Source organism: Rhinopithecus roxellana, chromosome 15 (assembly GCF_007565055.1).
Source record: "Rhinopithecus roxellana isolate Shanxi Qingling chromosome 15, ASM756505v1, whole genome shotgun sequence".
Lineage (NCBI taxonomy): Eukaryota > Metazoa > Chordata > Mammalia > Primates > Cercopithecidae > Rhinopithecus > Rhinopithecus roxellana.
This window is the reverse complement of record NC_044563.1, coordinates 59,129,778-59,156,883: the sequence shown is the minus strand read 5'-3', so window position 1 is coordinate 59,156,883 and position 27,106 is coordinate 59,129,778. Positions and strand designations below refer to the sequence as shown.

Below are 27,106 nucleotides of genomic sequence, written 5' to 3'. Positions count from 1 at the left end.
CCTGAAGAGATCTGCCCACCTCAGCCTCCCAAAGTGCTGGGATTACAGGGGTGAGCCACCATGCCCAGACTAAATGTCAAATTTAAAACAATAAAACATGAAATTGAACAAGTTATTAAGTGAATGGTGACCTCAGAGAGTAATAGATCAAGATCAGGTAGGAAGTTAGAATGTACATATACAGTATTGAATGGTGACCTCAGAGAGTCACCATTCACTTAATAACTAACCAACACCTCAGTGGTCAGTTAAGTGAGGTTTAAGCATACCTCAGTAAAAGCAGTCTGCTGGGAGAGAAAATAATGTGGTCTGAAAACTAAGAATTTAGTTTGATTCAGAAGTAAAACCTAGAACAATTAAAGCAGAAGTTGCGAACTGGCATCCTTCAGATGGGAAGGACCTTCACACATGTTTTATTTGTCCTATAATACCATAAACAATTGGAAACACCTAAACAAAAACCTTTAAGGAGAAAAATGTTTTACATAAATGCCTCCTACAGTATTACTAAAAGATGGTCTACCAATTATTTTACTGGAACATTTTTGGAAGACACAGTCCCCTCCATTCTGGAGCTGCTCTAACTAGATAATACCTTTTGTCATCCTGATCTCTCTACTCCCTCTTCCTAGTTTTGCACTTCAGAGTTACAAAAAACTAGTCAAACTCAATTCACATGCATACTTATGAAATCTATAATGGAGGCTGTTGAAAATATGCAGTTTCTTTGACCATTTTCCCAAACAGCATCATTTCCAACCCCACCACCATCTTTGGTCATCTTCTTCTGGATGCACTTCAGACTGCCAATGTCTCTCTTAAAATGTGTCCAGGGCTGGGCGCGGTGGCTCACACCTGTAATCCCAGCACTTTGAGAGGCCGAGGCAGGCAGATCACGAAGTCAGGAGCTTGAGGCCATCCTGGCCAACATGGTGAAACCGTGTCTCTACTAAAAATACAAGAAAAAATTAGCTGGGCATGGTGGTGCGCGTCTGTAGTCCCAACTACTTGGCAGGCTGAGGCAGGAGAATCGTTTGAACTCGAGAGGCAGAGGTTGCAGTGAGCTGAGATCACATCACTGCACTTCAGCCTGGTGACAGAATGAGACTCCATCTCAAAAAAAAAAAAAAGTGTCCAGTAGTAGATTATTTGAAGGGAGGGAAATGGATGGAGTGAAACAGGAAGACTCTAAGTTACTTGCCTTGGTGTCCACAATTGTAGAATAGGAATAACAGTAACTACTGTATCCCCCAAAGGTTACTGGGAAAACATAAATGAGTTAATCTATGTAAAGTGCTTAGAACAGTGCCTGACACACGATCTTAATACATGTTCTTTAACCCATAACACAGAGAAAGAGTCCACAGCATAAACTCATATAGAGAGGTTAAGACAGAGGTGCCTTTAAAAAATCCTATTTTTTGATCAGTGGTCACATCAAACGCTCCCCTCTCTCCACCCGTTTTATCCTGGCCTAACCACTAAATTCAAACATAGAAACAGACAGTTTGGGGAGGATAATGGGGATCAGCATCAACAATGATTTCCTCTCAACACCTTTACAAGAAGTGCTACAGAACAGCCATGAAAAGGTGAAACTTACTAGCAAATCTATGTCCCCAAGAGCACTAACATTTAATTATAGCCACCATTTCTTCCTTCAATGAAGTTTTTAAGATCTTAAAAATCAAACTGTACCAACATTTTGAGAGAGGAATCCATCTGCTCTTTTTTCTATATGAATTTCTAAACACTGTTATAAGCTAAGGAAAAATAAAATAAAAATAATAAGATTTTAAAAAGTAATTTACAAAACAGGACACAGAAAATAATACTCAATTTTGCACTGGTGGACTTTCTATCGTGATAGTTATCCTGTCGCCTTATTTGTTCTATAGGAGAAGATTGGCAGAAAGAAAAGCTCCAAATATATTCACCATTAATCTCTAATAACATTAGACAGAAAGCTAACCACACGCAGCTAAATTAAGCTACATTTTTAAGATTCTAAGCAGATGAAATTCACCAAAAAAGAACCCCCACCACATGCACATAACACTAACTTCTTGTACAGTATGCCCAAGTCTTCATAATTTTATTTCTTAAAAGAATAAAAATAGCAACAAATTTTAGGTGCAACAGTATAAATACCACAGGGTATTTGCCAACGTGTCTATGTTTACTCTGTGTTTGTCCTTAAGCAAGGAGCCGCCCTTAAAGTCCACAATGTTTTCCTGCTCCTTCTCTCCAGCCACAGTAACCTTTTGTATCCTTCCTTCACTAGCAGCATTCTGCCAAAGACTACAGGAAGTACTTTAATACACAGAACTTGCCTGTAGCAATTTCAGTTTGAGTACTGCAAATGATTTTACCAACACCTCAGTGGTTAGCTAATTGCAGTCAGAAGCCAGACTTGATTTTTCCCTAATATTCAATGTTGCTCAGTTATTCTTATATGACTTCTGTTTTCACAGATACATTTGTTATTTGTAGAAACAGATATGCAATACATCTGTTACTTCTGGAGAATTACAAAGTGAACTTCACAAACCATACTTAAAAATAAAACATTAATACTCTTGTAGGAAACTGAAACTGCCAAGCAACTTGAAAAAGTTCACTGCTTGAATCCCTCCACTTATACAAGTAAGGTTTTGCAATATTATTTTCTTTCTTTCTTCTAACATTGCCCTAAAGAGGTAATACAAGTTTACTTTCCATGTGCTTGAGGTAAAATTTTTCAAATTGCTGTCATACGATCAATCCCACTTTATTTCCTTCACAATATTTTTCTATTGGGACGGCTCACCTGTATGCTCTGTAAACCTCACAAATACTCAATCTTTTTAGTCAGTCAATCCTTTGCATAGAGGAAAACAACATACACCCCTCGTAATAATTCTATAAAATTAATCTTTTTCTATAAAAGTCATTCTTTTCCAGTTGGCCATAATACCATATAAGTGGCTTTGAAGAGAAAGAAGTTAATATATTTAACTGGAAGACCACATAAAATCAAAGAATAAAAACTCTATATATGCAAGGATTTTTTTTTTCTTTTTTGAGCATTGCTATATCCACAGTCCCTAGAAGACTCGTTATTGTTAAGATGTCAGTTCCCCCTAAATTGACTTAAAGATTCAAACCAAGTCCAATCAAAATATCAGGCAGCATATGGGGGAAATTAACAAACTGATTATAAAATGTATAAGAAAATACAAAGACAATAATAGTATAGGATCTTAAACTAACAGATATCAAGATTTATTGTTATAAAGACACAGTACTTAAAACAGTGTGGTACTGGGAAAAAAATATTTCAAAGATAGGTCAGTAGACTAGAATTAAAAAGTCCAGAAACAGACTTACATACACAGTTAACTAATGTGCCACAAAATATCACTTCAATACACTGCTGGAGTGCAGTCAGGGGAAATAAACTTTTCTATCCATATAGAAAAATAAACTTTTCTATCCATATAGAAAAATAAACTTTTCTATATGGATTTTCTGTTGAGGAAGCATAAAATATGCTTGCAAGACTACATAAAATCATAGAATAAAACTCTGTATGTGCAAGGACTTATGTGTGCAAGTATAAAATATGTGCAAGCATATGTGCAAGCATGAAATATGCTTCCTCAACTGAATATCCATATAGAAAATGAAATCCTCACCCCAATACAATGCCACATATGAAAATTTACTTCAGAAAGACCATAGAACTAAATGTGAAATATTAAACAATAAAAATTCCAGAACATTGCATAACACACCTTAGGGTGGACTTTAGGATAGCAATATATCCTTACGTAGGACATAAAGAGAGCACTGAATATAAAAGAAAAAAATGTATTTCCTTAAAATTAAAAACTCGTTTTCATCAAAAGAAACCATTAACAGATAAAAAGCTACCAAACAAAACATTTCCACATGAAATTACAGAGGTATCTGTAATACACACATCTGACACAGGAGTCAAATTTGGAAAGTACAGAGATAGTACAAACTGGCCAGGCACAGTGGCTCATGCCTGTAATCCCAGCACTTTGGGAGGCTGAGGTAGGAAGATCACCTGAGCTCAGGAGTTCAAGGTTGTAGTGAACTAGGATCACGCCACTGCACTCCAGCCTAGGTGACAGAGTGAGACCCTGTCCCAAGGATGGATGGACGGACAGTGGGGAGGGAGGGAGGCAGGGAAAGAAAGACCATAAATCAGTAAGAGAAAAGCCAACAAGAGACTTTAATAGGCACTTAATAACACAAAATATTTAAATGCCCAGTCAAGATATGAAAAGTTCCTCTACTTCATTAATCATCAGGAAAGTGTAAATCAAACCTACAATTCTTTACCATCATATATTCATGAGAAAGGCTAAAACGAAAACCATAGACAAAACCAAGTGCAGGTGAGGATTTAAAGCAATAACAACTTTCATTCACTGCTCACAGGATTGTAAATTGTAATAATTACCTTAGAAAACCATTTCATGGTATTTCCTAAAGCTGAACAACACATAACCTATGACACAATAATTCAATTCCTTAGGTAAATACCCAATAGACACATTCATATAGTCACCAAAAGATACATATAAGAATGCTCACAGTGGCACTATTCATAATGATTGATTATAGCCACTATGATTGTTATAATCAGAAACAACAGACAATGACAGGTATTAGCTAGGACATTACTAGAACTAGAACCTTCATGCATTGCAAAATGAGAATGCAAACACAATGCAAAGGGGTAATACAAAATGATACAGTCAATTTGGAAAATAGTTTGATCATTTGTTAAAAAGTTAAACATGGTGGGAGGCCAAGGAGGACGGATCACTTGAGGTCAGGAGTTCAAGACCAGCCTGACCAACATAGTGAAACCTAACTCTACTAAAAATACAAAAATTAGCTGGGAGTGGTGGTGCATGCCTGTAATCCCAGCTACTCAGGAGACTGAGGCATGAGAATCTCTTGAACCCAGGGGGCAGAGTTTGCAGTGAGCCAAGATCACACCACTGACAAGACTGTCTCAAAAAATAATAATAAATAAAATCAACAAAGAAAAAGTTGTTAAACATGGGGGCCAGGCATGGTGGCTCACACCTGTAATCCCATCACAATGGGAGGCCGAGGTGGGCGGATCGCTTGAGTCCAGGAGTTCGAGACCAGCCTGGGCAACATGGCAAAACCTCACCTCTACTAAAAATACAAAAATTAGCCACGCATGGTGGTGCACACCTGTAGTCCCAGCTACTTGGGAGCCTGGCACAGGAGAATCACCTGAGCCCAGGGAGGTCAAGGCTGCAGTGAGCCATGATCACACCACTTTACTCCAGCCTGGGCAACAGAGTGAGAACCCGTCTCAAAAACAAACAAAAAAATGTTAAACATAAAATCACGAAATGACCTGAAAATTCTACTCTTAGTACATACCCAAGAAATATGAAAACATGTCTAAATAAAGACTAGAATATGAAATATGAAAACATGTCTAAATAAAGACTAATATGGTTATTAGGCAGCATTATACCTAACCAAATTTGAAACATGGGAAAATGGGAAGCAATCTAATGTTCACCAGTTGGTGAATGGATAAACAAAATGTTATATATCGGTGCCAAGAAACACTAGTCACCAATAAAAAGGAATAAATTAATGATGCAAGGTAAAACATGTAAGAACCTCAAAAAAATTTGCTAAGTGAAAGAAGACAGACAAGGAAAGAGACATACCATACGATTACATTTGTATGGTATGTCCAGAAGAGGCAATTTTATAGGACATAAACCTGATGGTTACCTTGGGCTCAGGATAAAAGTAGAGACCGGCTTCAAATAGGCACAGGAAATGAACTGGAATAATGGCAATGTTCTAAAACTGAATTGTGCTGATTATGGCATAACTGTATGTTTGCTAAAAATCACTTAATTATATACTTAAGATAGATGAATCATTAATGGTATGTAAATTAAAAGTATACGTAAAATTTTTTCTTTTTTTTTTTTCTGAGACGGAGTCTCGCTCTGTCACCCAGGCTGGAGTGCAGTGGCGCAATCTCGGCTCACTGCAAGCTCCACCTCCCGGGTTCACGCCATTCTCCTGCCTCAGCCTCCCGAGTAGCTGGGACTACAGGCGCCCGCCACCACACCCGGCTAATTTTTTGTATTTTTAGTAGAGACGGGGTTTCACTGTGTTAGCCAAGATGGTCTCCATCTCCTGACCTCATGATCCGCCCACCTCGGCCTCCCAAAAGTATTTTTTAAAGTAACCAGCAAGGGACAGCAGGTGGGAAGCTATAAATGAAACAAATTTCATAATGTACTGATACTAGTAGAAGCTGGGTGGTAGCTAATAAGAGTTTGTTATGTTAGGCCCTGTGCAGTGGCTCACACCTGTAATCCCAGCACTTTGGGAGGCCGAGGCGGGCGGATCACGAGGTCAGGAGATCGAGATCATCCTGGCTAACACAGTGAAACCCCATCTCTACTAAAAATACAAAAAATTAGTCGGGCATGGTGGTGGGCACCTGTAGTCCCAGCTACTCGGGAGGCTGAGGCAGGAGAATGGCGTGAACCTGGGAGGCGGAGCTTACAGTGAGCCAAGATCGTGCCACTGCACTCCAGCCTGGGCAACAGAGCAAGACTCTGTCTCAAAAAAAAAAAAAAAAAAAAGAGTTTGTTCTGCTGATTCCTTCTACTGTCACATGTTTGAAAACTTTAATAATATTTCTTTAAAAATTAAGAAAACCCAATTTAAAAAAAAATCAATAAAATATTTGAATAAACACCTCACCACAGACTATATACAGATGGCAAACAAACACATGAAAATGATGCTTAGCATCATTAGATATTGGGTAAATACAAATTAAAACCACAATAAATGCTATTACACATCTACCATAATATCAAAAATTAAGAAGACTAACTATATGTAATTGTTGAGGAGGACGTGGAGCACCTAGAACTCACATATACAGCTGGTGGGAACAAACTCCTTGGAATACAGTTTGGCAGTTATTTAAAAAGTTAAAAATGATTCAGCCATTCCACTCCACTTACCCAAGAGGAAAGAAACCACTTAACCATACACAAATGTTTATAGCAACTTTATTTATAATATTCAAAAAAACAGAAATAACTCACAGGTCCATCAACAGCAAAATGGATAAACTGTGGTATATCCATACAATGGAATACTACACAGCAATAAAAAGAAACGAAATACTGATGCACACAGCAACATAAACTACAAAATAGTTAATGCTAAATGAAGAAGCCAGCTGGGAGAGAGGGATTATAAGGATACACAAAAAAACTTTGGGGGCTTACAGATGTGTTCATTATCCTGCTTGTGATGCTAGTTTCACAAGTATATATTCATGCCAAAATTTATCAAATTATAAATTGTGTGGCTTATTGTGTATCAATTACATAACAATAAAGCTATTTTTTAAGTCAGTATAGTAGATTCCTTGAGTAAGAGTGAGGGCAGTAAAAGTAGGGAACAAGAGGAATTCCTGGGATGCTGTTAATGTGTTTCTTGACCTGGGTGCTAGTTATATGGATGTGTTTGCTTTGAAAATTCCTGAAGCTACATAATTATGACCTGTACACTTCTCTGTATGTATACGTCAATTTTGTTAAAGCTTATTAAAAAGAAGATGAGATACTACTATATACTCATCAAAATGTCAGTCTTTTTAATTTTAGAGAATACTAAACTTTAGCAAAGATATGAAGCAACTAGAACTCTCATACATTGCTAGTGAGAATGTAAACTGGTACAGTCACTTTGGAAAACTGGCTGTATCTACTAAAGTAGAACATACCACATGCCCAATGACCCAGCAGTTCTACTCCTAGACATATACCAAAGAGAGATATGTTCATATGTCCACCTAAAGCCATGTATAAAACCTTTGCTTAGAAGCCCTAGTCAAAACTCATACAAAACAAAAACAATAGGAATTTTCTTCATCAGTATAAATTGTGATATATTCATTCAGTGGACACAATAAAGTAAAGAAGAATGAATTACTACTACATGCAACAACATGCATGAAGCTTAAAAGCTAAATACTGAATGAAAGAAATCAGAAATCAGACACAGAAGGGTACATATTCTATGATGCCACTTAAGTTCAAAAATTAGAAATCCAAAAAATAACAACTATTCTTTAAAAAAAAAAAAAAAAAAAGTACCAGTTGCCATTGAAAGGTATGAATATTAACTGCTTCTGGGGCCCTGATAATGTTCTTGGGGGATAGGGGATTGTTCTTTTTTAGAGACAAGGTCTCACTCTGTCACTGAGTCTGGAGTGCAGTGGTGCGATCACAGCTCACTGCTGCCTTGAAATCCTGGACTCAAGTGATACTTCTGCTTCAGTCTCCAAGTAGTTAGGACTACAGGCATGCACCACCTCGCCTGGCTAATTTTTTTTTATTTTTTATAGAGATGGGATCTCACTATGTTGTCCAGGCTGGTCTGAAACTCCTGGTCTAAAGTGATCAATCTGCTCTGGCCTCACCAAGTGTTGGGATTACAGGCATAAGCTACTGCACCTGGCCTGCTGGTAATGTTCTATATCTTAATCTGGATAACAGTTACATGAGTGTGTTCACAAAAATTTATCAAACAGTGTACTAAGGACTTCTCCATCTTACTACAAATAGGCTATATTTCAACTTTTTAAAATTTATCCCCCAAAATTTTAACTCTATACTAAGCCAAAAGAGGTAAGAGAAATAAATAATTTTTTTTTTCTTTTTTTTTTGAGACAGTCTTGCTCTGCTGCCCAGGCTGGAGTGCGGTGGTGCCATTTCGGCTCACTGAAACCTCCACCTTCCGTTTCAAATGATTCTCCTGCCTCAGCCTCCCGAGTAGCTGGGACTATAGGCACCCATCACCACGTCCAGCTAATTTTTTTTTGTATTTTTAGTAGAGGCAGAGTTTCACCATGTTGGCCAGACTGGTCTCGAACTCCTGACCTCGTGATCTGCCCACCTCAGCCTCCCAAAGTGCTGGGATTACAGGTGTGAGCCACTGCGCCTGGTCTAGAAGTAAATAATTTAACTAATGCAACTGTCCTCTCTGACCACATCCTGCCCTCATACAGGAAATGCAAATAAGCCTGAAATAATCCATGCATACTGGCAAAATCTACAGAAAGAATATGTTAATTATTTCAGAGGTTTCTCTACTATTGACCAAAAGTAAAAACAATGTTTACACAACCAAAGAAAGAGGATAGAAATATCTTTGTCTATATACTCAGGAAATAAGTTGAAAATTAATTGGGAAAACATTAAAGAGTAAGAACTGAGAAGGATCATCTAAAGGGCAAATGTGATAAGTAACAAAAACAGGCAGTAAACTGGCTCTCTATAAATGGGCTTGATTGTCCCAAGCAGAGACACACTGGAGCATTTTAATTTCTGTATATGATTACTTTATAAAAATTTTTTAATGCATTATTAGATACCTTACATAGTTTACATACATTATTATATAGGATTGTATAAACAAAACCAGCTATACTCTATGTGAGAGACATTTAAATAAATTTTTCAGCCAGGTGCGGTAGCTCATGCCTCTAATCCCCAGTGCTCTGAGAGGCAGAGACTGGAGAATTACTTGAACCCAGGAGTTCGAGACCAGCCTGGGCAACAAAGTAAGACCCTTTCCCTACAAAATAAAAATACTAGATGGGCATGGTGGCACGCATCTGTAGTCCCAGCCACTCAGGAGGCTGAGGCAGGAGGATCACACGATCCTAGGAGTTCAAGATTACACTAAGCTATGATTGTACCATTGCTTTCCAGTCTGGGTGACAGAGCAAGACCCTGTCTCAAAAAAAAAAAAAAAAAAAAAAAGAAAGGAAAATTTTCAAGGGTAAATTTGATTTTGACCACTCTGTAAAATGTAATTCCACTGTACCTGCATACATACATATTTACACACAGATACATAGCATAAATATCTATGTGTATATATGTATTTGACCAAAAAAAAAAAGAGCAAGTTTAAATATATCATTTAGAGTTACAAAAGTAACAAAGGTACTAAAATAGTGCCACAATTATGTTGAAAAGAGTAGGCTGGAGAGGAGTGGCATAGTAAGTTTCTCATTTATTAAAGGTAATCAAGTGATAATGTTTAGAATTGATAAAGAGTCAGTTATAAGCATATTATTTAAAGATATAGAGGCTGGGCATGGTAATCCCAGCACTTTCGGAGGCTGAGGTGGGCGGATCACCTGAGGTCAGGAGTGCAAAACCAGCCTGGACAACACGGTGAAACTCCGTCTCTACTAAAAAGACAAAAATTAGGCGGAAGTTGCAGTGAGCCAAGACTGCACCATTGCACTCCGGTTCTTCCTGGGTGACAGAGCAAGAAGATTCCATCTCAAAAAAAAAACAAAAAAACAAACAAACAAACAAAAAAACTTTAAATCTTGTTACAGAAGGCTATATCATATAAAAATTTTGATTTTCTATTAAAATTTTTAAAGTACATCATAGACTTTTTTTCTTTCTTTTTATTTATTTATTTTTTAGACAGGGTTTCACTCCCATCGCCCAGGCTGGAGTGCAATGGCACTATCTCAGCTCACTGCAATCTCCAGCTCCAGGGCTCGAGCAATTCTCCTGCCTCAGCCTCCCTAGTAGCTGGGATTACAACCATGTGCCACCACACTTGGCTAAAATAGCGTATCATAGACTTTCACCTCAAATTTATAAATATATATGTAGTGTATGTTTACATGTATGAGAGTGTATTTGTAAAGGGCATCAAAACTGTTGCTATTTCACAGGTTTGAGAGGATCAAACCAGATAACATACATAAAATACTCACAGCATGGTACAAAGGATTCAATAAATGTCAGTTATCATTACTAGTATTTATTATTCAGGCATAGAAAAAGCATTCAATACCGAGTGCAGTGACTCACGCCTGTAATCTCAGCACTCTGGGAGGCCGAGGTGGGTGGATCACCTGAGGTCAGGAGTTCGAGACCAGCCTGGCCAACATGGCAAAACCCCATCTCTATTAAAAATACAAAAATTGGCTGGGTGTGGTGGCTCACGCCTGTAATCCCAGCACTTTGGGAGTCCGAGGCAGGCAGATCACACGGTCAAGAGATTGAGACCATCCTGGCCAACATGGTGAAATCCTGTCTCTACTAAAAATACAAAAAAATTAGTTGGGCATGGTGGTGTGTGCCTGTAAGATCTCAGCTACTCAGGAGGCTGAGGCAGGAGAATCACTTGAACCCGGGAGGCAGAAGTTGCAGTGAGCCAAGATCCCGCCACTGCACTCTAGCCTGAACGAAAGAGTGAGACTCCATCTCAAAAAAAAAAAAAAGAAAGAAAGAAAAAGCATTCAACAGAAATATTAAAACTGATGCTATTCATTATGTAAAGCACTTGATACATAATAAGCACTCAACAACTACTGATTGAACCAATGAACTAATTAGTTCTGTCTAGCTTTCAAGGAATAGGTGATTTTCTTCTAAGATTATCAAATCAAAAATAAAGGCAGACAGCTACCAAATTAACTATAATGAAATTAGAATTCCATTAAAAAATCTGACAAAGCCTAAAAGAGTCATGTCCCAATCTCTCATTATTTATAATAACAATAGTAGCAGCAACAGTGGTTACCATATAGAAAATTTACTCTGTTAATTTTTCCTTCTAACAATCTCCCATATTTTAAAATTTTTGCTACAAAGACAACTTTTACAATTTGCAGGAAGTAAGTAACAATTTTAGAATACTACCCCACATATAAAGTAATTGTTTAAAGGGTCAAAATTTCCAAATTGTATTAAATTATCTTTGTACACGAAAGAATAGTTATTAATTCTTACACAACCACAAAATGATATATCAACATAATTTTTTCTTGTCACATTTAGTAATCTGGACTGTACTAAAGGTCTAAGTAAAATTAAAGAAGGAAATGCTTCAATTTCCCTAGGAAAAGCTCCATGTCATCCACTGAAAGCATTATCACTCTTTATCAACACAGTCATAATGAGAACCAAATGCCTGATGAAAAATTAACCTTCCATAAACTGCAGAGAATGGGGCATATAAAGAAGAATAAATCAACATACTTGTAAAAAGTATCATTATTCATACTTGCAAATACTTTACAAATATTATAAACAATGTCTCCTCCAGGTTTACAACCTTCTTTATAATGATTCAAATAGAGCAAAGTGGGGGATCAAAGTGAGAGAGAAATAACAAGAAAAGGGCTGGGCACAGTGGCTCATGCCTATAATCCCAACACTTTGGGAGGCCAAGACAGGCGGATCATGAGGCCAGGAGATTGAGATTGTTCTGGCCAACATGGTGAAACCCCATCTCTACTAAAAATACAAAAATTAGCTGGGCGTGGTGGCACATGCCTGTAGTCCCAGCTACTCAGGAGGTCGAGTCAGGAGAACTGCTTGAACCTGCGAGGCGGAGGTTGCAGTGAGCCAAGATCGTGCCACTGCACTCTAGCCTGGCGACAGAGCGAGACTCCATCTCAGAAAAAAAAAAAAAAAAGAAAGAAAGAAATAACAAGAAAAGGAAGGCATAGGGATACTATGGCTTGTCTCCAACAACCATTTCTGTCCTTAAGCCACGGAAAATAAGTATACCTAGAATGGGACCTCCAATTCCAAGCTTACCTGTGCATACTCTCTTTCAATAGCAGCCTTCTTCTGACTGAATGTCCTAAAAATACAAAGAAAAATTAATTATCAGAAGGATAACTTAATAATTTCGTGTAAATCTATCAACACACCTTCAAATACTGCCTGGTAAGATATGTGAGGGAAAGGTCAATATTTTATTCATTTTTATGTCCTTAGGAATACTGCTAACAGCATGGTCTCTACAGTCAGAGGATCTACATGCAAACCCCAGCTCTACCATCTACTAGCTGTATGACCTTGGCCAAGTCACTTCACTTCTCTCTTCCTCAGTTTCCTCCTTGCTAAAATGGGGATAATAACATTACTCACCTCATAAGGATATTATAAAATTTAGTTACTTAAAATACATAAGGCACTTCAAAATAGTGCCTACCACATGGTAAAATCTATATAAATGTTAGCTACTGTTACAAGAATAGCTACTATATATTAGGCACTAAAGATGTTTACTGGACTTAACCAATGTAAGAGGGAACTAATGAAAACAAGGTGAAAAAAAAAAAGAAAACAAGGTGAAAATCAAATTTTGATTGGCTTCTGAATATGAAAAATGCTCAAAATGGTGGTATGATGAGAGCATACTTTCCATACATGTATTATATTTCCAAGATTCTAAAGTACACCCTCTTTTTTGTTTTTGTTTTTTTGTTTGTTTTTTTTTTAGAGACAGGGTCTTGTTCTGTTGCCTAGGCTGGAGTGCAGCGGTGAATGAGGTCCTAGCTCACTGCAGCCTTTAATTCCTGGGCTCAAGAGATCTTCCCACCTCTGCCTCTGAAGTGGCTGGGACTACACGTGCACACCACCACATCTGGCTAATTTTTAAATACTTCTTGTAGAGATGGAGTCTTGTTATGTTTCCCAGACTGGTCTTGAACTCCTGGCCTCAAAGCAATACTCCTCCTTTGGCCTCCCAAAGCACTGAGATTACTGGCATGAGTCAATGTACTTAGCCAGTACATCCTTTACCTATATTAACATTTATGATACTGGAATGCATCTTTTAATGACGATTGGCAGTATTTTCCTCTATCTTAATGGTATACAAAATAACAGTGTACCTTACAAACATAGGCATTGTAGAGTCAACAAAATGTGGTACTACTGACAATTTACCTTGAATATGCTGAGTTTAAAGACTTTACCAATATGTGCCAGGAATCGGTGCTCTTAATATCACTGCACCAGCGCAAAGACATAAGAGTAAGAAGTAGAAAAAAAAAAAAAAAAGGAAAGCACTGAAATAAAGAAAAAGGCAAGAAACCAAAATTCCCACCTTAAAAATCATTTAAATTCACCAAAAGACTTGATTTCTTATATAAAAATATAACTGTTTAAGATTGTATATTTGTTTTGAGTAAATAACTAATTTGTTAATTTCAAAATAACAAAAGGAAGAAGTCTCATTTTAAACATAAAGATTCATGCTTATTCAAGGGTGCTTCAAATGGCCAATACAATAAAACGAAAACTATATTATCTTTTTAAATGTTTATTTAAAAAAAAAAGTCTCCAGTGGATTCTAGGTTAAAAAATGAGAGAGGATTCTGGGAAGATGGTAGCTTAGTAAACACCAGGAATCTGACTCCCAGGCTAGGTAACAATTGCACTGGCAGAATGAATCATGTAACCATTTTGGAACTAGGAGTCATGAAGGCTTGCAACATCCAGGGGAAGCCTTGGATGATAAATTATGATTAATTTTGGCCAATTTCAGCCCTTAGCACAGTGGCAGCTACCACCTCCCACCCCTAAAACCATAGCAGGCAATCATGCATATGTTCCTGGAGCAGCTTGCAAATAGCTACCACAGGGAGGGTGGGCAAAAAAGACCCTGACCTTAAAATATTGGGGCTCTGTGCTCTGACCTCAGATTACCACTTCTGATCATGGAGGTACAGAAAGAGAGGGAGTGACCACTGTTGTTGCATTTCCCTCAGCATTGATGCAAGTTCCTCTCCTTCTCACTGAAGTGACTTTCAGAGGATTTAAAGAACTGATGCTTTTTCCTTCTCCCTTAATTTTTCTCTTTTTCCCCTTTTGAGAGCCAGATCTTGAAGACATTCTAAAGCAACCACATTTAAGGGAGAAATTGGAAAGTCACCACAGAAGCCCACAGGAAGGTGCAGGTTCACAAAAGATTTCAGAAGACCTGATTTTAACACCTCAGGTACAGCTCAGTACAGACTACCTACAACATTTAAAAACTTTTTAACTATCAAAAAAAAAAAAAAAAAAATCCCTGGGCAAGGAGGGGAATCTGATTTGCAGAATTACCACAATTTTGGTATTCTGGTTCAAGCTGATGTTTGGAAAAAAAAAAAATGAGAGCAGAGTTACCACATTATTACATTCAAATCTCCAGTTTTCAACAAAAATCACAAGGCATGCTAAGAAGGAGAGAAGTATGGCCCATTCAAAGAGAAAAATAAGCCAATACAAATTGTCCCTGAAAAACAATTGATGGCAGATCTACTGAACAAAGATACTAAAACAATGGTTTTAAAGATGTTCAAAGAATTAAAGGTCAAAATGGTAAATAAAGAAAACTATGTGTGTGCAAAATGTAAATATGAAAAGAAAGCAGTGCTATGGGGGAAATTCATAGCTTCAAATACCTACATTATTTTACAAGATGAGGCTGGGCACAGTGGCTCACGCCTGTAATCCCAGCACTTTGAGAGACAGAGGTGGGTGGATCACTTGAGGCCAGGAGTTGGAGACAGGCTTCGCCAACACGGCAAAACTCCGTCTCTACTCAAAATACAAAAATTAGCCGGGCAAGTGGCGCATGCCTATAGCCCCAGCTACTCAGGAGGCTAAGGCAGAAGAACTGCTTGAGCCCGCGAGGCAGGGGTTTCAGTGAGCCAAGACAGCACCACTACACTCCAGCCTGGGCAAGAGAGCAAGACTCCATCTCAAAACAAACAAACAAAAAAACACAAAAGATCAATCTCAAATCAACAACCTAACTTTACAGCTTAAGGAACTAGAAAAAGAACAAATTAAATCCCATGTGAGCAGAAAGAAGGAAATATTAATAATAAAGATTAGAAAAGAGATAAACGAAGACAGTAGAAAAATACAGAAAAGCAATGAAACCAAAAGTTGGTTCTTCAGAAAGACCAACAAAATTGACAAACTTTACCTAGATGGACTTACAGAAAAAAAGGGAAAACACTAATTACCAAAATCAGAAATGAAAGTGGTAAACATTACTACTGTTCTATAGAAGTAAAAAGATTGTAAGAGTATTATAAGCAACTGTACACCAGCAAATTAGATAACCTAAATGAAAACAGGGAAGTAACCCAAGTGTCCAAGAAATGAATGGATACATACAATGTGTTATATACAATGAAATACTATTCAGCTTTAAAAAGGAAGACAAATCTGATATATGCTACAATATGGATGAACCTTAAGAATATTATGCAAAGTGAAGTAAGTAAATCAAAACAACACAAATATTGTACGATTCCAATTATATAAGGTCCTACAGTTAACTGTAAAACAGCCTCAGGCAGTAAAAGGCATTATATCATAGGAGATGATAGCTCCATGCATGGTACTGCCCCTGAAGACCTCCCATGGGACAAGATGTGAAGGCAGAAGACAATAATACTGATGATTCTATGTAGACCTAGGTTAACATATATGTGTCTTTGTTTTTGACAAAAAAATTTTTAAAGTACAAAAAAATAAAAATTTGTAAAAATAGTCAAAAGCATATAAAGATATAAAGAAATATTTTTATATAGTTGTACAATGTGTGTTTTAAGCTAAGTGTTATTTCAAAAGTCAAAAAAGCTTTTTTTTAATTTACAAGTTTATAAAGTAAAAAAGTTACAGTAAGCTAAGGTTAATTTATTTATTACTGAAGAAAGAAAAGTTTTTGGGCTGGGCATGGTGGCTCACCCTGTAATCCCAGCACTTTAGGAGGCCAAGGCAGGTGGATCACTTGAGGTCAGGAGTTCGAGACCAGCCTGGCCAACATGGTGAAACCCCGTCTCTACTAAAAATACAAAATTTAGCCAGGCATGGTGGCACACGCCTGTAGTCCCAGCTACTCGGAAGACTGAGGCAGGAGAACTGCTTGAATCCACTGCAGAGGTTTCAGTGGGCCAAGATCGCGCCCCTGTACTCTAGCCTGGGCAACAGAGTGAGGCTTTGTCTCAAAAAAAAAAAAAGTTTTTAAAATAAATTTAGTGCAGCCTAAAGTGTACAGTGTAACAAATAAATAGTCTACAGCAGTGTACATTAGTTTCCTAGGCCTTTACATTCACATGCCACTCACTGACTCACCCAGAGCAACTTCCAGTCTCATAAGCTCCATTCATGGCAAGTGACCTACACAGTAATCCATTTTTCATCTTTTTCCGTCTGTCTCCCAGGCTGGAGTGCAGTGGCGCAATCATAGCTTACTCTAACTTTGAACTCCGGTGCCCAAGTGATCCTCTCATCTCAGCCTCCTAAGTAGCTAGGACTACAGGCACATGCCACCACGTGTGGCTAATTGTTGTTATTGTTCCATTCCTTGCTATGTTCCCTAGGCTGGTCCTGAATTCCTGGCCTCAAGCAATCCTCCTGCCTTGTCCTCCCAAAGTGCTAGGATTACAGGCATGAGCCACACTGCCCAGCCCATTTTTTAATCTTTCATACCATATTTTTGTTGTATCTTTCTTATAGTTAGACATGTTTCGATATACAAATACCATTGTGTTACAGCTGCCTATAGTATTCAGTACAGTAACATGCTGTTCAGATTTGTAGCCCAGGAGCAATAGGCTATACCATATAGCTTAGATGTGTAGTAGGCTATGGTTTGTGTAAGTGTACTCCATGATGTTCACACAATGACAAAATTGCCTAACAATGCACTTCTTAGAATGTATCCCCATCATTAAGCAACGTATGATTGTATATATACATTTGTGTGTGTGTGTGTGTGTGTGTATACTAAAATAGTAATGAAAGTGTTCTCTGGGTCATTGTATTACAGGCTTTCTTTACTTCTTTTGCTTTCCATAATTTCTGGTGTTTTAGTAAACACATAATGCTTGAAAAAATAAAGTGCTTTATTCAAAAAAATGCAAATTCATAAACATGTACACATACTTTTTTTACACTCACGTTGTTTTTCTATAATTGGACTAAAAACAGGAAACAACAGGTGCTGGAGAGGATGTGGAGAAATAGTAACACTTTTACACTGTCGGTGGGACTATAAACTAGTTCAACCATTGTGGAAGACAGTGTGGCAATTCCTCAAGGATCTAGAACTAGAAATACCATTTGACCCAGCAATCCCATTACTGGGTATACACCCAAAAGATTATAAATCATGCTGCTATAAAGACACATGCACACATATGTTTACTGCAGCACTATTCACAATAGCAAAGACTTGGAACCAACCCAAATGCCCATTAAGGATAGACTAGATTAAGAAAATGTGGCACATATACACCATAGAATACTACACAGCCGTAAAAAAGGATGAGTTCATGTCCTTTGTAGAGACATGAATGAAGCTGGAAACCATCATTCTCAGCAAACTATCCCAAGGACAGAAAACCAAACACCGCATGTTCTCACTCATAGGTGGGAATTGAACAATGAGAATACTTGGACACAGGAAGGGGAACATCACACACTGGGGCCTGTCAGGGACGGGGGGAGAGGGGAGGGATAGCATTAGGAGATATATCTAATGTAAATGACGAGTTAATGGGTGCAGCACACCAACATGGCACATGCATGCATATGTAATAAACCTGCACATTGTACACATGTACCCTAGAACTTCAAGTATTATAATAAATAAATGAAAAAAAATTGGACTAAGAAATTATGACCAGCACTACCAAATGTTATCTCGCTACCCACTACAAATACCCGAGCAAAAGACACTAATTAAAATGAACTAGCTCACATTTTCACCACTTAAACATTTTTTTAAAATCTAAAAAACCTACCTATATATTGTAGATGGTTGGATTTTTTATATTTCACAAAAGATAAAAGGAAATATGTAAATTATGTATTTATTACCCTTTTAAGTTTATACATAACTCATTTTAAAATAAGGACATTTAAAATAAGTCCACAAGAAAAAGGAATAGCTTTTGTATCCTTGATGTGCATATCAACTAATTTAAATATTCTCAGTGGCATTTTTAGTTTTAGTAAAAAGTTACTTGTCTACCAACTAATTTCCTGTTTTAAAGCAAAAAAACAAATCTGGGATACCAACTACTCAAAATTCACCTAACAAATATTTGGAAATCTATTCATTATAATGTATCGTTATATATCAAGAGAGCACAGCAAAAGAAACCTGATAATCTCCATATAAGATGGAAAGGCATTTGCTACAATTCTGAATCAATGTCTCATAAAACTTTAAAAAAATATTAATGAGTACTATAACAAAACAAACAATAACAAGTATTGACAAAGTATGTGAAGAAATCAGAACTCTCATACAGTGCTAGTGGAAATGTAAATGGTGCAGGTTCTGTGGAAAACAGTCTGGGAATTCCCAAACTGGTTAAACACATTATTAGCATATGATTCAACAATTCTATTCCTAGGTGTATATCCAGGAAAACTTAAAACACATGTCCACACAAAAACTGGTAAATGAATGTTCACAGCAGCATTATTCATAATATCCAAACAGTGGAAACAACCCTCATGTCCATCAACTGATGAATGTATAAACAAGATGTGATATATTTATATAATGGAATGTTATTCAGCCATAAGAAGGAATGAAGCGCTGACACATGCTACAGTATGGATGAACCTCAATAACATAAGTGAAAGAAAATGGATGCAAAAGGCCATATATTTTAGAATTTCATTTATACAAAGTGTCTAGAATGAGCAAGTCCAGAGAGACAAAAAGTAAATAGTGATTGCCAAGGCCTGGGAGATTGAGAAAAACTTTGCCATTAATCCAAAAGTACAGTATTTTTCTTTAACTAGATAAGCATTTTCATACAGAAAAATGAGCATGTAAAAAGAGCCACAAAAATTCTGAGAAAGAGTAACATTAAAAAAAAAAAAAGCCTACCCTTACCAGATGTTAAAAATTTTAAAGTGACAGTAATTAAAATAGCTTGGTAATGGAACATAAGTAGACAGAGATAATAAAACATAAGTTAGGAATCAGGAATATATCTAAATGTATCTAGAAATTCAGTAACAAAATTCTGAGGGAAAAAAAGATGAATTATCAGTAAATTGTGTTGTGATAACTTGATAGGAAGATCTAATGTTAAGTAAACAAAAAATGTACAGAATAATGTATACCATCTTTTCAAATAAAAATGTTTACACATATATATTTATGGTAATTATAATACTTCTCAATTATAGCATTTCCTCATGTGAAAATCCATCCTGTGCAAAAATGCCTATTCTGGTTCCCTTAGAAATCACTGTGACAGAACTCCCTAAAATATTACACATGAGACTAGCCTAACAAGTGCTCCACATGAAGAAACTGGCAGCAGCAGTAGAAGAAAGACCTTCTACTACATTCCTGTTTGTACTATTTGAATGTAAACTATATGCATATGTATAATGCATATTTTTACTGAGATGAAATTCACATAATATACAATCAACTGTTTTAAAGTAAACAACTCAGTGACATTTAGTGCATTCACAAATGTTGTACAACCACTACCATCTCTCCCTAATTTCAAACTTTTTCATCACCCCAGAACACTCCAGACCCATTAAATAATCACGCTTCATTCCCCTTTCTTCTCCTCCCTTGTCAACTACTAATCTAATTTCTTGTCTCTACAAATTTGCCTATTTTGGATATTTCATATGAAAGAAATTATATGTGACCTTTTGTGTCTGACTTCATTCACTTAGCATACATTTGTAAGGTTTATACAAGTTGTAGTATATATCAATACTTCATTTCTTTTTATGGTTGGATAATGTTCCATTTTATGGGTATACCACAATTTGTTTATTCATTCATTGATAGACATTTTGGTTTCCACATCTTGAGTATTATGGATAAAAATGCTGCTATCCACATTCATGTATAAATCTGTATGTAAAGATACATTTTTAGGCCAGGCGCGCTGGCTCACGCCTGTAATCTCAGCACTTTGGGAGGCCAAGGCGGGCAGATCACTTGAGGTCAGGAGTTTGAGACCAGCCTGGCCAACATGGTGAAACCCCATCTCTACTAAAAACACACACACACAAAAAAAAAAAATTAGCCACATGTAGTGGCAGTGGCCTGTAATCCCAGCTACATGGGAGGCTGAGGCAGGAGAATCACTTGAACCCAGGAGGTGGAGGCTGCAGTGAGTCAAGATCGTGCCACTGCACTCCAGCCTGGGCCACATGGCAAGACTCCATCTCAAAGAAAAAAAAAAAAAAAGAAAGAAAGAAAAGAAAAGAAAGCAAATACCACTTCCAGGCAGAATTATAGAATGTCAAACCACATTCACACGTTATGCCCCAGCTAAATTTCTTAAAAGGACCAGTAGGCTCATGATTTCATGTTCTAGCAAATGTGGTCTTTTCCACTTGGAATTTCCTCCCGTTACTTGGCCTAACTCTTCCTCATTCTTTAAAACCTAGCTGAGGCTGGGCATGGGGGCTCACACCTGTAATCCCATCACTTAGGGAGGCCAAGGCAGGTGGATGACTTGAGGTCAGGAGTTTGTGACCAGCCTGGCGAGCATGGTGAAACCCTATCTCTACTAAAAATACAAAAAATTAGCCAGGCGTGGTGGTGTGCACCTATAATCCCAGCTACTCAGGAGGCTGAGGCAGGAGAATGGTTTGAACCTGGGAAGCGGAGGTTGCAGAGAGCTGAAATTGTGTCACTGCACTCCAGCCTGGGCGACAGACTCAGTCTCAAAAAAACAAACAAAAACAAAAACAAAAAAACCTAGCTGAAAATATGATCTCATCTGAGAAGCCCTCCTGAATTCCACTTGTGATCCAGATATACCTCCTCTGAGATCCTCCAGCATCTTCTTTTTTAGAGGTAGGGTCTTGCTCCATCACTAAGGCTGGAGTGTAGTGGTGCTATCATAGCTCACGGCAGACTCTAACACATGAGATGAAGTCATCCTCCCTCCTTAGCCTCCCAAATAGCTGGGACTACAGGTGCACATCACCACACCCGGCTAATTTTTTAAAATTTTTTTGTAGAGATGGGGTCCTGCTATGTTGCTGAGGCTGATCTCAAACTTCTGGCTTCCAGTGATTCTTCCGCCTCAGCTTCCCAAAGTGCTAGGATTAGAGGTGTGAGCCACCACATCTGGCTGATGAATGTTAAGAATAAAGACAGGACTGGGTGCGGTAGCTCGTGCCTGTAATCCCAACACTTTGGGAGGCTGAGTCAGGCGGACAACTTGAGATCAGGAGTTCAAGCCCAGTCTGACCAAAATGGCAAAACCCTGTCTCTACTAAAAATACAAAAATTAGCCAGGTGTGATGGCGCACATTTGTAATCTCAGCTACCCGGGAGGCCGAGGCAAGAGAATCACTTGAATCCCAGAGGCAGAGGTTGCAATGAACCAAGACTGCACCAATGTACTCCAGCCTGGGCTACAGAGCGAGACTCTGTCTCCCCGCACCAAAAAAAAAAAAAAAAAAGAAAGAATAAACAAATCTACCAGAATGGTAAAAATTAGACTGAACTATAGCAATGAGGATAAAGGACAATGAAACTCTAACATGTTGTTAGTGGGAATGTAAAATGGTACAACCACTTGGGGAAAAGTCTGGTCTTACATTAAACTCACAATTATTTTGATATAACAATTCCAATACTAGTTATATACCAAGGGAAATGAAAACATTTCCACAAGAACACTTGTACAAAAATATTTATACCATCTTTAGTCATAAATAGCCAAAAACAGTCCAGTTGTCCATCAATGGGATCATGGATAAACAGTAACGTATTTATTCTTAAATGGAGTAAAGCTCAGTAACAAAAACAAATAAACAAGATGACCACTTCATTTTTGCTACAATACTTTTATAAATGACACTGCTTAAATATACCTAATATTAGTATATAAAAATATTTTTAGCATGGGCAGCAAACTTGTGTAAGGGAACTAGTGCTTTTATTATCAGCAAATTGATAATTGTTTCATAAAGAAATCTCTTAATTTTGCTCTGGAATACAGTAGCTGTTTGTAAAGGTATTATTACAGTAAATATTGCAATAGCACTAAAATGATGACCTGAGAATACAAACAAAAAAATTTTTTTAACAAGACAAGCAGAACAAACAACTGAAGCCATGTAAGTCTGGCAGAAAGCAAATTATTTGGCTCCTAATAAAAAATATTACTCCTCTAACATCAATTGAATATCTTCTGGATTTCACGTATTCTACTGAATATGCACTGAGAATATAAAGATGAATGAAACACAGACCCTCCTCTCAAAGTATTCATTTGAATACAGTATAAACAGATGACGCCAAGGCCCACAAATGCTATAGTTACAGAATGAAAACTAGAAGTCTTCTGATTTCACATTAAGTAGGTGATCTTGAGCAAGTTAACTTTCCTGACTGTGCTTCACTTTCCTATCAATAAAATGGTAATAAAAAGAAAACCTACCTCTAGGATTATTATGAGGATTAATTAAGTACATATTTATAAAGGACTTGGGATAAACTTGGCACACAGCAAATGCTATTAAAAATATTTGCTAAGGCCGGGAGCGGTGACTCAAGCCTGTAATCCCAGCACTTTGGGAGGCCGAGACGGGCGGATCACGAGGTCAGGAGATCGAGACCATCCTGGCTAACACGGTGAAACCCCGTCTCTACTAAAAAATACAAAAAAAAAAACTAGCCGGGCGAGGTGGCGGGCGCCTGTAGTCCCAGCTACTCGGGAGGCTGAGGCAGGAGAATGGCACGAACCCGGGAGGCGGAGCTTGCAGTGAGCTGAGGTCCGGCCACTGCACTCCAGCCTGGGCGACAGAGCGAGACTCCATCTCAAAAAAAAAAAAAAAAAAAAAAGAAAAAAATTGCTAAATAAGTGACAATATCACATTCCACAGCTTATAAATATGAAATCTAATTCAGTTTTAACATTTTCAGTAAATCAATGTGCAAAACACTAACAAAAAATACATTTTAAGTCCTTCTCGTCTTAAATAACAAAGGAAAGTCAGAATCTCCCCTCTCCTCCAGTCAGAAATCACCCAAAAGAAACAAAGAGAGTAAGAAACATAACTGGAAATATGATCTCCAATAAAACTAGGAAACATATGTATGGACATATAAGGGAATGATATGCCAAAAGGAGAGACAACCTGGAATAAGAGTGGAAAGGTAAGGCACAAGGCTCCAAAACTCAAAGTGGGAATACCTTCCTACAAGCATATTTTCTGAGGTATTAAACTTAAATTCTGCATTTGCAACAACAAAAGCAGGGAACATGGGCTGGCAGAGGAAGCTTTCCTGTTCATAGTTTGAAGAAGTAGAGGAGACAGAACTAAATAAGGAATTACACAAACAAGCCACGCTGGCAGAAACTGAGCTGCTGGTGTGGCAAAAAGATAGTGAGAGAGCCTACACTATGAACAGCCTGCAGCAGCAATCTTTACTGACTGGCTGAGGATAAATTAAAAATAAAAAATTTAATTATGCACTAAACCTGCTCACAAAGAAAATTGCTGTAAATTTGAAAGACACAATCCTGAGCTACCAATATCTAATATCCTAAAGTGTTATAGAAAAAAAAAAGAAAACTTCTCATTCAAAAATAAACCACCATAAAGGAAGCAGGAACGAGATATCTAAACAAATGTAAAATTTTTAAGAGAAGAAAAAAACAGAACAGGAAAAACATGGTAGTGAAAGGACACTCATGAGCAACATGCTGCCGTGAAAGAGATAATATGTAACCAAATATTTAAAATGAATTTTTAAATTTCTTGTATTTAAAAAAGAAAGCAGGCAGGGCACAGTGGCTCACGCCTGTAATCCCAGCTCTTAGGGAGGCCGAGGCAGGTGGATCACTGGAGGTCAGGAGTTTGAGACTAGCCTGGCCAACATGATGAAATCCTGCCTCTACTAAAAATACAAAAAAATTAGCCAGGTATGGTGGTGGGCGCCTGTAATTCCAGCTACTCATAAGGCTGGGACAGGAGAATCGCCTGAACATGGGAGGCGGAGGTTGCAGTGAGCCGAGATTGCACTGCTGCACTCCAGCCTGGGTGACAGAGCAAGACTCCATCTCAAAAAAAAAAAAAAAAGAAAGAAAAGAAAAAAGAAAAAGAGAAAGAGAAAGGAAAGGAAAGGGAAAGAAAGGAAAAGAAAAAAAAGCAAAGACCACTTCCAGATAGAATTATAGAATGTCAAACCACAAGAGAATAGCAATGGTAAAAAAGGTGTATCCTTGTGTTCTTCCTGAACTTATAGGGAAAGTGTTCAGTCTTTCACCACTGAGTACAATGTTACTGTGGGCCTGTCATACGTGCCTTTTAACATGTGAACGATGTTTCCCCAGCCTAGACTGTGTCACTACACTCCAGCTTGGGGGACAGAGTTAGATCTTGTCTCAAAAAAAAAAAAAGGAAAAAAAAGGAAGTTTCCCTCCATTCCTAGTTTTCTGAGTCTTTTTTATCATGAAAGACTGCTAAATTATGTCAAATGCTTTTTCTGCCTCTACTGAGATAATCATGTGGTTCTGTCCTTCCTCTTATTAATGTGATGTATTTCACTGACAGAATTTTTTTTTTTTTTTTTTTTTTTTTTTTTTTGAGACAGGGTCTCACTCTGGTCATCCAGGCTGGAGTACAGTGGCACAATCTCAGCTCACTGCAGTCTCGACTTCCCAGGCTCAAGCAATCCTCCCACCTCAGCCTCCCAAATACCTAGAACTACAGGTATGCACCACCAGGTCTGGCTAAATTTTGTATTTTTTTGTAGAGATGGGGTTTCATCATGTTGCCCAGGCTGGTCTTGAACTTCTGAGCTCAAGCCATGCACCTGCCTCAGCCTCCCAGGTGGCTCCCTGGGATTACAGGCGTGTAATCCCACTTGGTCATGGTAGATAATCCTTTTAATGATTTGTTATTAGATTCAGTTTCCTAGTTTTTTGGTGTTTTTTTGTTTTTGTTTTTGTTTTGTTTTTGCATCTCTCTTCACAAGAAATAGTAGTCTGTAATTTTCTTCTGGTATCTCTGTTTGATTTTTGTATAAGGGTAAAAACAGCCTCACAGAATATGTTAGAAGCATTCCCTTTTCTTCTGTTTTTTGGAAGAATTTTAGTAGGATTGGTTAATTCATCATTAACTGTTTGGTAGAATTCACCAGTGGAACCATCTAGTCCTAGTATCTCTTGTGAAGTTTTTTTTTCCCCTAATTACTAATTCAATCTCTTCACTTGTTATTGAGAATTTCTATTTTTTCCTGTAATTAGTTTTAATAATTTGTGTTTTTCTAAGATTTATCTAGTTCACCTAAATTATCTAATTTTTTAAGAAGATTATTCATGTTATTCCCTTATAATCCTTTTAGTTTCTGTAAGGTAGTAGTATTCCCACTGTATTTTCTGTTTGTACATATTTACTGTCTCTCTTGATCTGTCTGTCTATCTATTTTAGAGACAGAGTCTTGCTATGTTATCCCAGTTAGGCTCAAACTCCTGGGCTTAAGTGATCCTCCTGCCTCGGCCTCCAAGTAGCTAGGACCATACTTGCATAGGCCATGGTGCCCAGCTCTTCTTTTAATCTGAGGTTTGTCAATTTGTTATCTTTTCAAAGTACCAACTTTAGTTTCATTGATTCTCTTCATCATTTTTCTATTCTATATCATTTTTCTCTGATCTAACCTTTATCATTTTTTCCTTTTGGGTTTAGCTTGCTCTTTTTCTAATTCTTAGGATATAAAGCTAGGTTGTTAACTTGAGATCTTTCTTCTTTTTTAACACAGGCATTTACAGCTGTAAGTTTTCCCTGAATACTAGTTTCACAGCATATCATAAGTTTTGGTGCTGTATATTTTTTTGTTCTCATTTGTCTCCAAGTATTTTCTAACCTCCCTAGTGACTTCTTTAACCTACTCATTGTTTAAGAGTATGTTTAATTTCTATATATTTGCATATTTTCCATTTCCTTCTATTAATTGATTTCTAGCTTCATTCCACTATGGGTAAAGAAGATACTTTATAAGATTCTGATCTTTTAAAATTAACTGATAACTGCTTATAATCTAACATATGATCTATCCTGGAAAATGTTTTATGTGTACTTGAGAAAAATACACACTCTACTTCATTTGGTGGAGTGTTCTATACATAACTGTTGGGTCTAGTTTGTTTACAGTATGGTTAATTGGAATAGAATTGATAGTCCAGAAA

The 27,106-nt window shown here is 37.4% G+C and overlaps 1 protein-coding gene across 1 annotated transcript in view; it reads right to left on the bottom strand.

Moving 5' to 3' along the window:
* Positions 1 to 27,106, bottom strand: part of FCHSD2 (FCH and double SH3 domains 2) — a 323,208-nt gene that overhangs the window by 244,709 nt on the left and 51,393 nt on the right. The window contains exon 3 of the mRNA XM_010366863.2: positions 12,699 to 12,744. Within this exon, the coding sequence (XP_010365165.2) occupies positions 12,699 to 12,744 (46 nt within the window). The remainder of the gene's footprint in view (positions 1 to 12,698; positions 12,745 to 27,106) is intronic.